Source organism: Grammomys surdaster, unplaced genomic scaffold (genome assembly GCF_004785775.1).
Source record: "Grammomys surdaster isolate TR1022 unplaced genomic scaffold, NIH_TR_1.0 170, whole genome shotgun sequence".
Classification (NCBI taxonomy): Eukaryota; Metazoa; Chordata; class Mammalia; order Rodentia; family Muridae; genus Grammomys; species Grammomys surdaster.
In genome coordinates this window covers 20,957,985-20,974,024 of record NW_021604618.1, presented here as the reverse complement: position 1 = coordinate 20,974,024, position 16,040 = coordinate 20,957,985, and the positions used below count along the sequence as shown (strand labels likewise).

General features: G+C 44.0%; 1 protein-coding gene across 2 annotated transcripts in view; it reads right to left on the bottom strand.

Annotated features, from left to right (window-relative positions):
* The window catches only part of Bub1b (BUB1 mitotic checkpoint serine/threonine kinase B), a 53,865-nt gene extending 40,115 nt beyond the window's left edge, over positions 1-13,750 (bottom strand). The window contains exons 1-4 of one of the 2 annotated variants that reach the window (XM_028767015.1): positions 13,573-13,750; positions 12,032-12,178; positions 5,217-5,276; positions 3,475-3,619 (exon numbers count right to left, since the gene is read on the bottom strand). In XM_028767015.1, the coding sequence (XP_028622848.1) occupies positions 3,475-3,619; positions 5,217-5,276; positions 12,032-12,178; positions 13,573-13,586 (366 nt within the window). In that variant the 5' untranslated portion in view covers positions 13,587-13,750. Of the gene's footprint in view, positions 1-3,474; positions 3,620-5,216; positions 5,277-12,031; positions 12,179-13,572 lie in introns of those variants that run through there. The other variant, XM_028767014.1, reaches the window with a different exon arrangement.
* Between the last annotated feature and the right edge of the window lie 2,290 nt (positions 13,751-16,040).

Below are 16,040 nucleotides of genomic sequence, written 5' to 3'. Positions count from 1 at the left end.
TCTCTCTCTCTCTCTCTCTCTCTCTCTCTCTGTGTGTGTGTGTGTGTGTGTGTGTGTGTGTGTGTGTGTGTGAAAGCTTCCACTTCATTGTGGGCTGATATTTTTCCACACTACTGGGATTTGAACCTGGCACTGAACCCAGTGTGGTAAAGCACCACTAGCAAGTGCTCTAGCATCACTAGCAAGGTGCACCCCAAGCCCTCTTGCACTTTTTATACTTTGAGGCAGGGTCTTTGTGACTTCCCTGGACTGGCCTTGAGTATACTACATAGTCCAGACAGGCTTTGCCCTGTGATCCTCCTGCCTCAGCCTCCTGAGCAGTTGGATCACAGGTCTATACAAACAAGTCTGTCAGTATAGTTGGTGGTTTACAGTATTCTGCTCACTCATCACAGAGGCTGGCTGGAGAGCTGGGTCAGTAGTTAAGGAGATCTACTCTTGCAGAGGACCCAGGTTCAGTTCACAGCATCAACATGGAGGCTCACAAACATCTGGAAGTCTAGTTCCAAGGGGATCCAATGCCCTTCAAGGGCATTGAACACACATGTACACTTATATACATGCAGGAAAACACTCATATAAAATAAAAATGAATAAAATCTTGTAAAAAAAGAAAGAAGAAGCAGTCTCTCAAATATAGAGATTATATGCATCACCAAATCCAGCTCAAATGGTTATTCAAGTTTCTAAATGTTTACTCTTAATTTTTGTAGTACTAGCCGGGCAGTGGTGGCGCATGCCTTTAATCCCAGCACTTGTGAGGCAGAAGCAGGCGGATTTCTGAGTTCAAGGCCAGCCTGGTCTACAGAGTGAGTTCCAGGACAGCCCAGGCTATAAAGAGAAACCCTGTCTCGAAAAACCAAAAAAAAAAAAGAAAAAGAAAAAAAAAGAAAAGAAAAATTTTTGTAGTATTGTTAACAGTCTGCAGAGAACTTCTTCTGTAAACTTAGATTATACATTTTTCTTTTTCTATGCTAGGGACAGAACGAAGGCTTTCACGCATGCTAGCGAGACAAGTGCTCTAACCAAGCCCATCAGCTAGCCCAGCACTACACTTCCCACCACGTGACTTCATTATTCCCTTCCACTAACATCAGGACAACATAACTAACAAAGAAATTATTCTCACTGATTTACAAGAAATTATTAATTCGGGGGGTGGGGGGGTGGGCGTATGTGCACATGAGTACAGGTGCCCTCAGAGACCAGAAGTGCTGAATCCCTTGAGCTGCAGTTACAGGCATTTGTGAGTCTCCTGATTTAACTGGTGGGAACCAAACTGGGGCCCTCTGGAAGAGAAGCAAGAACTCTCTAACTGTTGAGCCATCTTTCCAATCCCTGTAATTGTTATTTTTAATAACTCCAATTAAATAGTCATCAATTCCATGAATTAAAAAATAGCTCGACATGTTTATCTAGTCTAACATCTGAATGAATCACATAAAAGACTATTTTCGTGAACAGATGGCTCAGTTGGTAAGATGCTTACCACACAAGCACAAGGACCTGAATTTGGATTCCCAGCACCCACATTAAAAAGCTAGTTGTGGGCCGGGCGGTGGTGGCGCACGCCTTTAATCCCAGCACTTGGGAGGCAGAGGCAGGCGGATTTCTGAGTTCGAGGCCAGCCTGGTCTACAGAGTGAGTTCCAGGAGAGCCAGGGCTATACAGAGAAACACTGTCTCGAAAAACAAAACAAAAAAAAAAAAAGCTAGTTGTGGCAGCATGAATGTATAATCCCATCACTGGGGTGGCAGAGGCAGGCAGATCCCTAGAGTTCACTGGACGGCCAGCCTGGCCAAAATGGTGAGCTCCAGGGTTAGTCAGAGGCTCTGTCTCGAAAAGAATAAGACTCAGAATTGATGTCTAGCTTCTACATGTACACGTGAGTGCATGTACATGCACATACACACAAATATTACATAGGATAGAATGAAGGACAAAAATCTTGATAAGCCAGCAGGGAGCACAGCTTCTGAGCTAACAAATCAATTTAACGTTCTCTGAGAACAATCTCTTGATATAAATACAGTCTTGTAACTAGTATATCTCAGGTGAATTCTAACTTGTCACTAGAATGTCAAAACGTGCCAACATCCCACAGAAATAAGAATTACATGACTTCTTATACTTGATTTTAGCAGTATTATTATTTTAACTTTCCTATGTAGTCCAGGATTGCCAGGAACTCACTTTATAGCCCAAGCTAGCCTAAACTCAAAATCCTCCTGCTAAGAAAACCAGGTATGAGCCACCACACCTGATTTATCTGAAATTTGTTAAGTCTGCAAGAATATATTTCAGCTCTAAATTTTGTCAGTTTCAAGTATCAGTATTTTATTATGTAATATGATTGTCAACAATTCTAAACATCCTTCCTTTTTAAAACTTCTTTTAAGGTAAATGCAAGAAAATTAATGTCTGAGAGACCTTGGAATTATTTTATGACATAAATATGGTGATGGAGAAACTCCTCAGGCATGTTCTAGATATAAAGGCAGAGTCTGTCAAGAGGCAATTTTGGCTATAGTGATATCCTGGGAGAAAGATGCCCAAAGACCAATAACTCTAAAGTATCACCTTTCACAGCTGTGATTCTCCTAAGAAAGAGGAAGGAATTCTGGGCTCACCAAGGAAGCTTGTCCTGCATATTCTTCCTCTGAGACAGTTATATGGTTCAACTGTGGTTACAACTAACAGATGAAAAACCTATACTCAATTTCAAAAAAAATCTACAGACTTTATGACCAATCTTAAAGCACAAAGCCTCAGGATGTTGTGCTGCTTTTAACAAAAATCTCCAAAGTTCAACTTTACCAATAAAGACTCTAGAGCCAGGGAGAAAGCCTGCTGGCTCAGGGAGGCGGGAAAGCACCAGCTGACCTTCCTCCACAGCAGACTTCCCAAGAGGAAAAAGAAGCTCTCCTCCTCCTCCTTCACACCAGTCTCAACCCCTTCAAGCTGGACGTCCCTCCTTTCTACTTCCTGTGTGTCTCTATCCACCCTCCTGGCTCCCTCCTACTCTCTATCATTCTTGTGTTCACTCCTTGTCAACTGCTTGCTCCTCCTCTTGACCTACGGTATTTAATCCTGTTCACAAGAAACAGAAAGTTCTTGGATTAAAGGTGTGTGCTAGGGTTAAGCCACACCACAACTAGAAACAGGTTTTTCCAGTACACAGTCTCATAGTGTAATCAAATATCCAACAACATTCTTGGATTAGTGTGTGCCAGGGCTGAGCCACACAACTAGAAACAGGTTTTTCCAGTAAATAACACAATCTCAGAGTTTACGGTGTGATCAAATAAATATCCTGCAACAATGCTATATTTAAACCTTTAGGTCAAAGCAACTCAATAGATCCAAATACTTATTAATCATTACCAGCTAAATGGCTTGACTTTTGCCATTTTAAATTAGATACCTCTACAGAAAAACTATCAATTTAATATTCTGAGTTCAGATGACACTCACCAATTTGATCCAGAGATTGAGGAACCGGGGGTCACTATAATAGCGCTTCTCCCCCTGGAGTGCTTCTATGGCTCTCTCTAGTAACATGGACATGTTACTCTCCTTCCCCCCTTGAGGGTAGTTCTGTTCTGTCCAATTAATATACCTGGATGAGAGGAAAAGGAAAAGAACATTTCTGCATTGATGTATACTTTTGCTTTGGTTCTAAGGCTCATTCTCAATGGTTTTTTTGCTTTTGTTTTTAAGTCTCATTCTCTAGCCCTGGTTGGCCTGTACTCAACAATGTGTGTGGGACTGTAATTTGGCCACGCCCCCCAGAGCCCAGAGAGAGGGCGGAGAGAACAAGTCTCTGCCTCAAGATTTCTCTTGCCCCGCCCTTCTCTTCCGTTTCCAGTATATAAGCGAAACATGTTTCGGGAGAGCCCTTTACCATTCACCACCTAAGTCATCTGTTAATAAATCCACAGATCTTAAATCGTCACATGTCTCTTGAATTCTGGACTCTTCGTTCGAGTAAGTCAAGGCTCGAGGGCCCCTGTCTGCGCAGGGCGGGGGAAGGGAGAGAAGTCGTTGGTCCGCCCCGGAGCTCTCTGTACTCTAGTTAGCCACCCGGCTTGTGTCCTGTGTCTCTTGCTGCTGTGCGCCAACTCACGGGACAGGAGATGAGAAGCCTTTCTCTCCGCGGTCAAAGGGATTTGCCTGCCTCTGCCTCCTGAATGCTTAAATTAAAGGCATGTCCCACCACATCCAACCTATTATAGATTTACTTATTATTTGTGTGTATGTCTATATACTGCATTGTGCAGTGCCATTAGAGGCCAGAAGAGGGCATCAGATCCCTTAGGATGGAATTTTATAGGGTTGTAAACTGCCATAAGAGAGCTGGAAACACAACCCAATCCTCTAAAAGCCAATGCTTTTAACAGATAAGCAATTGTTCAAGCCTTCTATTCTGGACTTCTTTATTAAGATTTATTCATTTATTTTATGTATATGAGTATGCTGTAGCTGTCTTCACACAACAGAAGAGGGCATCGGATCCCATTACAGATGGTTTTGAGCCACCATGTGGGTGCTGGGAAGTGAACTCAGAATCTCTAAAAGAACAGTCAGTGCTCTTAACCACTGAGCCAGCTCTCTAGCCCCCTCTACTCTGGACTTTTAAGCAGAAATATTGAACTTATTCAAAGTAGGTTTCTTTAGAAGTTCTCAATGACATGAGCCAAGCCTCTGTCTCTCAAGCTTTCTTGAAGTACTTGTAACAAATACTGTAAGGAAAAAGAGAAACGCCAGGGCCGGGCAGTGGTGGCCCACGCCTTTAATCCCAGCACTTGGGAGGCAGAGGCAGGCGGAGTTCTGAGTTCGAGGCCAGCCTGGTCTACAGAGTGAGTTCCAGGACAGCCAGGGCTATACAGAGATACCCTGTCTTGAAAAAACAAAAACAAAACAAAAAAAAAAAAAAATGGAAAGAGAGTAACATGCCTTCATGCTCCAGCCTTAAACACCTCAGGGAAATTGTAGTATAAGTACTATATAGCCTTTCCTTAGAATATGTAATGTTCTGGGATCTATGCACAGCCCTGCACAACAAACCTTAGAAAACCACCATGGCTGTTCTGGAATGTTCTGCCAAACAGCACTGTCTGCTCCATCCACCACACCACATCCCTCTATCTGAGAAATGAAGCCAACAACACTCATCTGTAATGTCTCTGTTGTTCTTTCCGTATAAACATCCTCACCTGTCCCAAACATCCAGAGGGTCATTGCCAGAGTAAAAGCGGATTTCAGATTCAAATGCCCTGGAATTCAAACAGCGTATGTTAGCACGAGCAGTTCCGACAGCCCCAGGAAACAGGTCTCCTTTCCATTTCTACTCACTTCTCAAGGAGTTCACGGTGATCTAAGTAACTAGACTAGAGTTTTTGAGAATTTGTTAAATGGAAAAATAGTCTGGGTTTAACTCGGTGGTACAGTACTCAAGACCCTAGTAGATTCAAAAGCCAGCTTTTAAAAAAAAAAAAAAAGGCCAAAAATCACACCAAATCAATTATGAAATACTGTTCAGGCAGAGAGATGACTCAGCAGTTGAAAGTGCTGTATCAGTAACTTTCTATTGCTGTGATAAGACACCATGACCAAGCCAACTGACAGAAGAGCTTATTGGGGGCTTACAGTTTTAGGCAGTTAGAGTCCATGACCACCATGGCAAGGAGCATGGCAGCAGGCACAGCTAGAGCATAACTGAGAGTTTATGGTGTTGCTCTGTAAGCTCCAGGCAGACAGGGCCAATTGGGCTTTTGAAACCTCAAAGGCCACCCCCAGTGACACTCTTCCAACAAGGACACAGCTCTTAATCCTTCCCACACCCTATCAACTGGAGACCAAGTCTGTTCTGCTTGCTCTTGCAGACTACCCAAGTTTGATTCCTAGCACCCATAACTACCTACAGCTTTATTTACGTATGAGTGTCTGCTTACATGTATGTATGTGCTGCAGTGCCCACAGAGGCAGGAAGAAATATGAGAGAAGTACAGCTGGCTGTGAGCCGCCATGAGTGGCTGGGAATCAAATTTGAATCCAGTGCAAATGCAGTAAGTCCTCTTAGCCACTAAGCCATCTCTCCAATCCCATCCTTCCAAAAATAAAATATTTCAAAACAAACAAACAAACCACCCAAGTTCAGTTCTCAGTACCCGAATCGGGTAGATCACAATCACCTAGAACTCTAGGTGACAGGGATCTGATGACCTCTGGTCTTAGCAAGCACATGCATCCATATGCACATACCCAAATACACATATATATCAATTTTAAATAATACAAATAAATCTTAAATGTAACACAATTTTCCCCCCAATTAATTTAAATATTAATACAAAAAGCCTGTGATTGGGCAGTGGAAGGGAAGGAGGAGCTGAAAAGTTTAGGGGAGGAAGAGAGAGAGAGGACAGGGAGAGAAAGGAAGGAAGGAAGATGGAGGAAGAGGAGGAGGAAGATGATTCAGATTCTGCGTGGCTTTAAATAGCCACAGGTAGCTATGAATATCATAAGAGAATAGAATAATTGGAACAACTTGTCTAATCTAGGTGGGCAGCCTGTATCATTATCAATTGGCTCAGAAATTACTGTGTGGACTGTGAATTGAGAATTTATTGATATATAAATCTGAAAGATATATTATTGTGGTACTGCATAAGGGTATCCTGGGTCATGGTTGAGCAGGTACTTAGAACCCCGAGATTCTCTGTGAAATTCCTCATGAGAACCGGCAGGAGTTCGGTCCCTCCCATCACCTAAGATCCTGAAAAACAGTCACAGATCTCCATAGAGTCACCCAGGCGATAGGCCTCAGGCCCTAGAGATTTACATACTAATGAAGGCCAGAGGGCAGAGCAAATTAAACATTCCTCCCCCCAGATCCTCCCCTAATCCTCCCCCTTTCTCCCTCCCTATATAACTCGGGACGGCCCTGAGTTTTTGGGGGATACGCCTAGATCCATCTATTATCCGTCATGTCAATAAACCTTTTTGGAACCAAGGACTTCCTCGTGTTACTGGGGCCTGCCGCCGCCAAGGCCCTCAGGCCGCTGGAACCGTAGGATCTCCCTCCCTGATGTGGGGACCCGCCACGGCGGCGGGCTTGCGCCGCTGTGGCGGCCTTTTTTAATTTTCCCCACATATTATAAGTTTCTAGAGTTTTGATTTACTGGGTTAAGGGGATTTGTGACAACTAGCCACAGGGGTAGATGGCTGAGAAGGTACAGGCGGCTCTGAGTCAGGAAAACCAGAGAAGGGAAGACTGCCGACTAGGGCTAGCCTAGAGGTGGCAAGACGGCGGGCAGAGAGTAGCTGGGTATATTGTGGGATGGTGCCACTTTTTTAATATTTCCCACAACACTTAAATTGTTGGGATGCATTGTGTGAAGTTGTCTTTGTACTATTCAGTTGTTAATTCTGTACTGGCAGAAAGCTAAGTACTGGCTGGATTTTGATTTTGTCATTCTTATGGGGCATCACTTGCCTCAGCATTTTGTAAACAAGCACCTTCCTCACTTGATAGGCTTAATAAAGAGCTGACAGCCAATAGCTAAGTAGGAAGGGAGGGCGGAACTTGCAGGCAGAGACAGGGACTCTAGAAGATTGAGGGATAGGAAAGATTTGCCAGTGGTGGAGAAATTAAAATAGATTAACTAAGTTAGATGAGCTAGCCTAAGCTAGTAAAAAAGGAAGGTAGCCTAAGCTATAATAAAAATTCCTGGGCTGGAGAGATGGCTCAGTGGTTAAGAGCAACAACTGCTTTTCCAGAGGTCCTGAGTTCAATTCCCAGCAACCACATGGTGTCTCACAACCATCTGTAATGGGGTCTGGTGCCCTCTTCTGGTGTGTCTGAAGAGAGCAATGGTGTACCCATATACATAAGTAAATAAAAAGATTAAAAAAAAAAATCCTAAGTCTGTGTCACTATTCATCTACTGGTAGTTCCAAGAAAGTCCAGCAATATTAAATAAATACATAAAAAGAATAGACATAATTATGATTCTGAGCCGTGTGGTGGTGCAGGCCTCCTCTAACACCAGAACTCAGCGCAGAGGCAGGGAGATCTCTCTGAGTTTGAGGACAGCTGGATTTACACAGTGAGTTCCAGGCTAGCCAGGGCTCTCCATGAAAGCTTATTAAAAAATAAACAAGCCGGGCAGTGGTGGCGCACGCCTTTAATCCCAGCACTTGGGAGGCAGAGACAGGCGGATTTCTGAGTTCGAGGCCAGCCTGATCTACAGAGTGAGTTCCAGGACAGCCAGGGCTACACAGAGAAACTGTCTCGAAAAAAGCAAAAAACAAAAACAAAAAAACCCAAAAAAACAAAATCCAGCTCTACACTCATTAGCTCAGACAATGGATAGCTACTTCTCTGCTTTCTGATTTTTCACCTATAAAATGGGGATCATATTACTTATTAGGTTTGTTTATATACATATTTTTTAAGGTTTTTGTTTGTTTTGAAGACAAGGTTTTTCTTTGTAGACCAGGCTGGCCTCAAAAAAAAAAAAAAATCACAGAAATCTGCCGGTCTTTGCCTCCCCAGTGCTTGGACTAAAGACTTACACCAGCACTGGGGTAAGATTTATTTTTAATAGTGCTTGCTGTGTGGGTATGTGCATACAGGTGCCCATGGAGGTCAGAAGAAGGAATGTACATCAGCATTGGTTAGAGAAGCTTCTTTTTGTAGTGGGGGACAGAGAAGGCAGAGACTCATAACTGGTCAAAACACTGAGAACAAGCAACTGTTGGGTGCACAGCTCTAAATGGGACATCTTTATCACCCCCTCCAAGGCTCAGGGAGCATCACAGAGGAGGATGGAAAGAGATAAATGGAGAAAAGCATCCTCAAACAGTTTCCTGGACACAACATGGCTATTCTCCACCAACTCACAGCAGCTGTGGTTACTTGCACAGACCTGAACAAGAAAGGGTCAACAGCCAAAGAGAAGGCTCAGTGGGCAAGGGTGCTCACTGCCAGGTCTGAGGACATGATCCAGGACCCACATTCCTGCACGTTGTCCTCTGACCTCCACACATACACTAAATAAATACTAAACAACAAAACCCGACAACCAAGATCAGGCCGAGTGACACTCAACTACAGATGGGGACAGGCTTACGAGGCCGCACGGCTCCCTGAGGCGCTACCAGCAGTTATCGGCTGCTGGAAAAGGAAGTCATTTTTTTTTCAGGTTACAGTCACTATTGGTTACTCATGACCAAGTACTCCGTGGTTCATGGAAGCAACCCTAGTTCAACACAGTGGGTCACACATGCACACACAAAACATACAACCCAACAAAACAACAGAAAAGGCCTGAAAATAGGAATGGTTCTTGTTGAGAATAAAGAGGAGTTGGGCAGGAATCAGAGGGAAATAAGAAAGTAAAGGGGAAAGTGTGAAAATTACCAAGAAAATTATAGAAACATGAAAATGTCAAGTAATAAAAAATATAAAATAATGGGTATTGTAAAGACAACTTCAATGTGGGTGTAGTGGCGGGCATAAGCCTTTAATCCTATCTTTCTTTGTGAGTTTTAGACCATGTTGGTCTACAGAGCAAGCTCCAGGACAGCCAAGGCTACACAGAAAAAAAACTGTCTCAAAAAACCAAAACCAACCAATCAAGAGAAAACCCTTTAAAATATTAATAATAAAATAGCCAAGGTGTCATATGTCTGTAATTGTTGTACAAGAGAGGCTGAAAGTACAAGGCCAGTCAGGCTACCACAGTGCGTTCAAGGGCAGCCTAGGATACTTGGGGAAGTCCTGTCCAAAAACAATAAATAAACAAATAAAACTATTTCTGATACAAAAGAATTATACTTCTAATAAAAATGGCCAAGTATACTCATGAGAAAAAAAAAATCAACAATACAAAACGGGCATGGCCCTTGCCAAGAACAGATAGTAATGGTTTTAAGAAGCCAAAATGGAGGTAGGAACTAGGAACAATCATAATATAGTAAAGAAAAGAGGAATTTTTCTAGTACATCACCTGCCTTTATGGTCCTGAGTTTAAGCTACTCTATGACCCAGCAATTCCATTCCAAGGGGGGTAGTTGGAATCACGTCCACAAAAAGTGTTATTAAATACTCACTGGCTTGATTTTCAAAGAACAAAAGACTGAAGGGAAACGTGAGTGGTAAAGAGTACTCACTCAGCTGTGAAAAGGACACATAGCACATGCAACAGAAATACTCAACACACGTCACTGAATGAAGGAGCCATGGGATTCTACCTACAGAATATTCTACAATAAGCTGGCCACGGTGACAGACCCGTGCCCCACAAGCCCATCACCTGGGACTGCAGGAGGTGACTCACAGGTTGAGGCCAGTCTAGGCTAAAGAGCAAGACCCTATCACAAACAACAAAGCTCCAAAGTCTTATCTTGACAGAATTCTATCTAATCAGCAGGTGCTTCGTGGAGAGGGGAGAAGGACTGAGGAGAACGAGGGAACTTCCTAAAGTGAGGGCTTGTGACGAGAGGCACTGTCTTACAGCACACTCAAAGATCCAAGTGTGCTCTATCCAAATTATACTCAAAAGAAATTCCCAGCACTACTGGAATAGCTCAGTGGAAATGCACGCTTAGTATTCGGGAGGACCTGAGGCCAATCCCTGAAAGCATGAGAGAGGTGGAGATGGGTCAAGGGCTACAAGAACACACTGTTCTTGCAGAGGACACCGTGCTGGGCAGCTCACATCAGGCTTTCACTCAAGCTCTGGGGATCAAAGCCCTTTCTGACCTCCTTGCGAACTTGTACTCACACATACTCACACATGCACATATAATGGAAAATAAGTCATTTTTTTAAAAAAGGGGGGGGGGGGAGATGAGGGAGCAATGAATTAGAGTCATTCAGATGAGTTTTGTAACGTTAACCAAAATGGGGAAAATAGAAAAAGGAAGGTCATTTAGGAAAGAAGAGGTTTATTCTCTGACAACAGAATTACATCCAAATAAACCTGTCATCATTGAAATCAGCCTAGGTGAAAAATCACTAACTACATCTATCCTGCCAGGTGCCACAACTTAGCAACACAACACACTGACCACAGCTCAGCCTCAGAGACTCGGGGTAACTGGGTACTACGGCTCTCTACAGCCGCCCAGCAACCCAAGGTAGTCCTCCAATATCCTTCACCCTTAAAGTATGATTCCTATCAAATGAGCACCATTTCCACACTCCCAGAGCTGCCTACACATGACAGGAGTAGACACTGAGAAGGCAAGAGACATCCAGGGTAAACGTAAAAGCAAAAGTGAGGGCAGAGACTGGGATGAAACATGACGGGGTGGACAGCAAGGAGAGTCAGACAAGTAGAGAGTCCAGTCCAGGATCAAGCTCGAGGCACCAGAGCAAGCACTAAGAATAAAATAAAGGCACAGTAGCACGTGGTGTCATCCCAGCACTCAGGAAGCAAAGGCAGGAGGACTTCTGTTAGTTCAATGGCACCCTGGAACTTCATAGTGAGTTCTAGGCCCACCAGGGTTATAGAAAGAGACAGACTCAAAAAAACAAACAGACTACTACTGTCTACAGAGAAACCATAAGAACACTGTTTTCAAAGATCTAATTCAATAAGTATGGTTGCACTTTACATTTTAGCCTGAAATAAATACTATCTCATGCAACTGAAAAGCTTGCAATCAGAAAACGGAGAGAACAGATTCCCATACTATCACTGAAGAGTATTCCTTAGGGCAGTGGTTCTCAACCTGTGGGTTGCAACCCCTTTGGGAGTCAAAGGACCTTTTCACAGGGTCACATAGCAGATATCTTATATATCAGACACATGACAGTAGCAAAATTACAGTTATGAAGTAGTAACGAAGTATTTGATGGTTGGGGACACACCGACAGCATGAGGAACTACATTAAAGGGTCACAGCACTAGGAAGGTTGAGAAGCACTCACTGCCTCAGGGCCTTCCGCAGCTTCATCCGCACACTGCCTACCTCACCTGGGACTAACAAGCTGAACACAAACCACCCCTCTCCATACCGTTTCTGCTGCTGCAGAGGAGCGTTGCCAGCTGACTCCTGCTGTACCAAAGCTCCCTGAAGTGTGGACATGATCCGGCCATGCCGTAAGGGCTGTACGTTTTCTTTACTCAGCTCCCACTCATCTCCCTCCAGGCACATGGCTTCACTATGAAGAAGGAAACAGAAATAAACCCAACGCCAACACTGTTACAGCACAACCCTGTGACACCATCTTCAGAGAGGTGACTTCGTGATCTTTGGGGTTGGACGAAGCTGGTACATTGGGACCATTATTATTCTTTTCAGCTTCTGGGCCTATTACATGCTCTCCAAGTTTATGCTCGACGAAGAGAGAACTTGGCAAGGGGGGAGGGTTGTTGACAATATTATACAAATAAGTTAAAGCCAGGAAAAATAATTTTTAAAAGCATCATAATTTTAGCAAAGTAGTTTTAAAAAAAAAAAGCTAGCAGTTCTATGTATGACATGGGTTCACGTGACAATGAGATGCCAGCAGCAGCCTCCACTCCTATTTCTTTAAAAAAAAAAAAAAAAAAATATAAATATATATTCTCTCTCCTCCCCTCCCCCTCCCCCTCCCCCCCCACCTCTCTGTAAGTCAGAGGACAACTTTGGGGAGGTGGTTCTCTCCATCCACCATGGGGCATGAGCAAACAGGTCCTTGGTCATGGTAACAATCATCTCTGTCCAAAGTCATCTTACCTGTCTAGTTTTAACCCAAATACCATCTCATCAGTGAGGACTCTGTTCAAATCTCCCCCTGCCTCTACCCCCCACCCCAAGCCTCATTGCTAGGTAATGAATCTAAGGCCTTATGTCCCTTGAGCAAGTGCCCTACCCGAGCTACACGTCCAAACCTTTCTGAAACTGCACAAATCCCACCTCCAGTGCTGCCTGCCATCTCTTGCTTTATACTTTTAATACCGATTCTGCTTTTAAATCTCTTACTGTTTTACACACACACCCAATTCATTCCTCCCCAGAACTTAAGCTGCACAAAGGTTGGGATTTTGTGTCTTTTACGGTTCGCCTTCAGTGCTCAAACGGTAGTCAATAAATTCTGTTCCATGAATGGCAGTTTATGACAGGGCAATGACCCAGTTATTATGAGTTCCATAATTAAAATGCATATTAAATTCTAACCTAGAAAAACCGCTCTATATTGTATAGATGAGGAAAAGCTTCAAGTGTTCTGCTCTTTAGATCCCTATGCTACTAGCAAAATGAGAACACCTATTAGTTGAAAGCAAATAACTTACAAATAACTTGAATTCTCCCAGAACCCCATAAAACAGTATTAATATCTGCGTGACCCTCCTCCCCATATAAACATGTTCAAGGTCAAAGATAAAGGGCTGAGGTGAGTTTCAGACTCTGATCACAAGGCAAATTCCAAGCTCTCTCAGTTTTGCTCCTTGGCTGGATGCAGGGCTCCACGCCGTTGGGAAGGGGGTTTAGGAGGACCTGCTCTTTGCCGATCTCCGCGATCCTCCTCGCCACAAGAGCACCCAGCTGCAACAACTTGGCTACGGTCCTTACCTCGCCGCCGCCATCCTGCATTCCCAGTTCTTGCTCTCGACGGCTGCAGACCTTTTTCCTCAGAGTGCCAACTGTCTGAACTTCCCTCAATCTTCAGCTGGCTCTGGACCTGCGAATACCGTCACCTAGTGCTGCTAAACTAAATCACATACACGATTCCTTCTCAAAGTAGCTACCTCACGCCCCATCACGCCCGAGCCGCCAAGTTTCAAATTTAACGTCTCTTGACGCAGACGTAGCCTCGCCGTCCCCCGCCCCTCCCAAAGCATTCTGGGGATTGTAGTGTATCCTGGGTTTAAGCCCACGCTGCGCGATGCATAATGGGAGTTGTAGTTTCAGGGTTGAGGCGCTTCGACCAATGGTTGTCCGAGCACTGCAGTCAGGCTCTAGCACTTCGGGTTTGCTCAGTGTTTCTTCTAAGGCAAGTCTTCGAACCCAGGGAGGGACACCTTAATAACAAGAGGTTCTTTCATGTTTTCAGTTTTATAACATGTCTTTGAGTACATGTGCCTGTCTGTGCACTTCTGGGTTGCTCAGAACAATTAACTGTGTTCCCCTAGGTCTTGTCTGTCCCGTAGGTCTTACACCTGTCCAGGGATCCTTAGGCCACTCTTACCCAGCTGTTTCCTGTGGAAAGATTGTGTTCTCATTTTTATCTTTTACACAAGACCTGGTTTAGCACTGCACTTCCTTTCCCCCAGCAAGCCCTTTCACCTCTACAACTTCTCAACTTTGACCAACTTCCTTTAAACTCTCTTGGAAGTGTACCATTTGTTCTCTCATGCAGCCTAGACAGATGTCCTGTAAACTACGGACAAACAGGGTAAGACCTTTGCTTGTTTCACTGGGGCTAAAGGTCACAGGCTTGATGGTACAGGCCTATATCTCAGCTACTCTGGAGACTGAGATACGAGGATCAAGAGTTCAATACCATCCAGGGCAACTTAGTGAGCCCTTACCTTACAATAAAAAGTTCGTGTAACGACCCATTCTGCCCCACGTTTGAGGGCCACTTTGTCCTGGCTCGTTCGGGTCAGTCAACAGTGTCTAGCAAGAGAGAGAATGGGGTTTGAGGGACAAGAGACGCAAAGAATAGAGACAAGACAGAGCGTGTGATTGAGGCCCGTTTATTGGAAGGGAATCCTGGGTATATATAAGCACACGCAGGAGAACACAGCTGAAGACACTTTACCACGTGTACCTTGCAGCTGTGCACTAAACAGCAAAACAAGATATGTGAGAAAAACAAGATGTTTATCAGAGTGTGCTCAGCTGTTGTGGGCTGGTGAAAACAAGTCTCTTGTCAGGATATATGCCCTGAGATGGCTGCAAAGATGATAGCCGCTTTCTGTTAGGACTTGGCTCCCAACAAGTTCCCTTTTGTTTTTTGCTTGGTTTAGTTTGGTTTGTTTGTTTGTTTGTTTTTTCAAAATAAGGTTTTTCTGTGTAGCCTTGACTGTCCTGGAACTTGCTCTGTAGACCAGGCTATAAAAGTAACTTTTATTCTCCTGTTGTAATTGTTGTCTGGGAAGCTTTCTGCCTCTGTCTCCTAACCTAGACCCAGTCCTAAAAACTTCTAGCCTCCATAAAATCTAATCTATGTCAGCCTCTGAGACTTGTTGAATAAGCTCACCCTTTCTTGTTCTTTCTGAACTCTAGCTGGCTAGTTCAACTCACCTGTTCTAGCTCAAATTTCTCTCCCAGCTGACTGACTCAATCTGCCTTCTCTCTCGGCCCCTGAATTACTCTACTTGGTCTCAAACTAAATCTACCAATCCTTTCAATTTTTTAATCTTCTGGCTCCTTCTCTTGCTCATTGTGTCTTTACCTGTGTCTAGTTTGTTCTCTCTTCAATCTGTCTCTGTAAAACTCTCCTGATAAAACTGCCTCCTTCTCCCTCTCTGTGCTGCTCTGCTCAACTGTACTGTACTGTACTCTCCAGGATGTCTACTGTATCCCTGTACTGCACTCTCTTCTTTCTGTACTGTCTGTCTCTCCCTTAAGTAGCTTCCCTTCCCTCTCTCTTCTTGTTAGAGATGTCCATAGCCTAGTCTGTCAAATTTTTCTCTGTTCGTAGTTGGGGACAAACAAATAAGTAATTTCAGGGCATTGATACCCAGAGCAGAAGCAGATAAATTAGTCAGATGAGCACATAGGAGGAGCTTCCAACTAGGCTCTGGAGTAGAAAGGGAAGCCATGGGAATTTCTCTACAGAAGACAGTGAACCTGAGGGAAAGGATGAGTTGGCACAATCTACTGATCAGAACGAACCAAGTTCTGAAGCAACTGAAGTGTATCTGTGGTAGATTTCCACCTCTCTATTCACCGTTGTCCAGTGGGTTTCCTCACTCCGCTCTCCCCTCTCGGATGTCCATGCTGCCCCATCAGAGACTACCAGATTATGCTCCACTTTCTTACCTACCCATCATATAGAAAACAGGGCTAAATGGTGCTGAGATGCTCCTGAG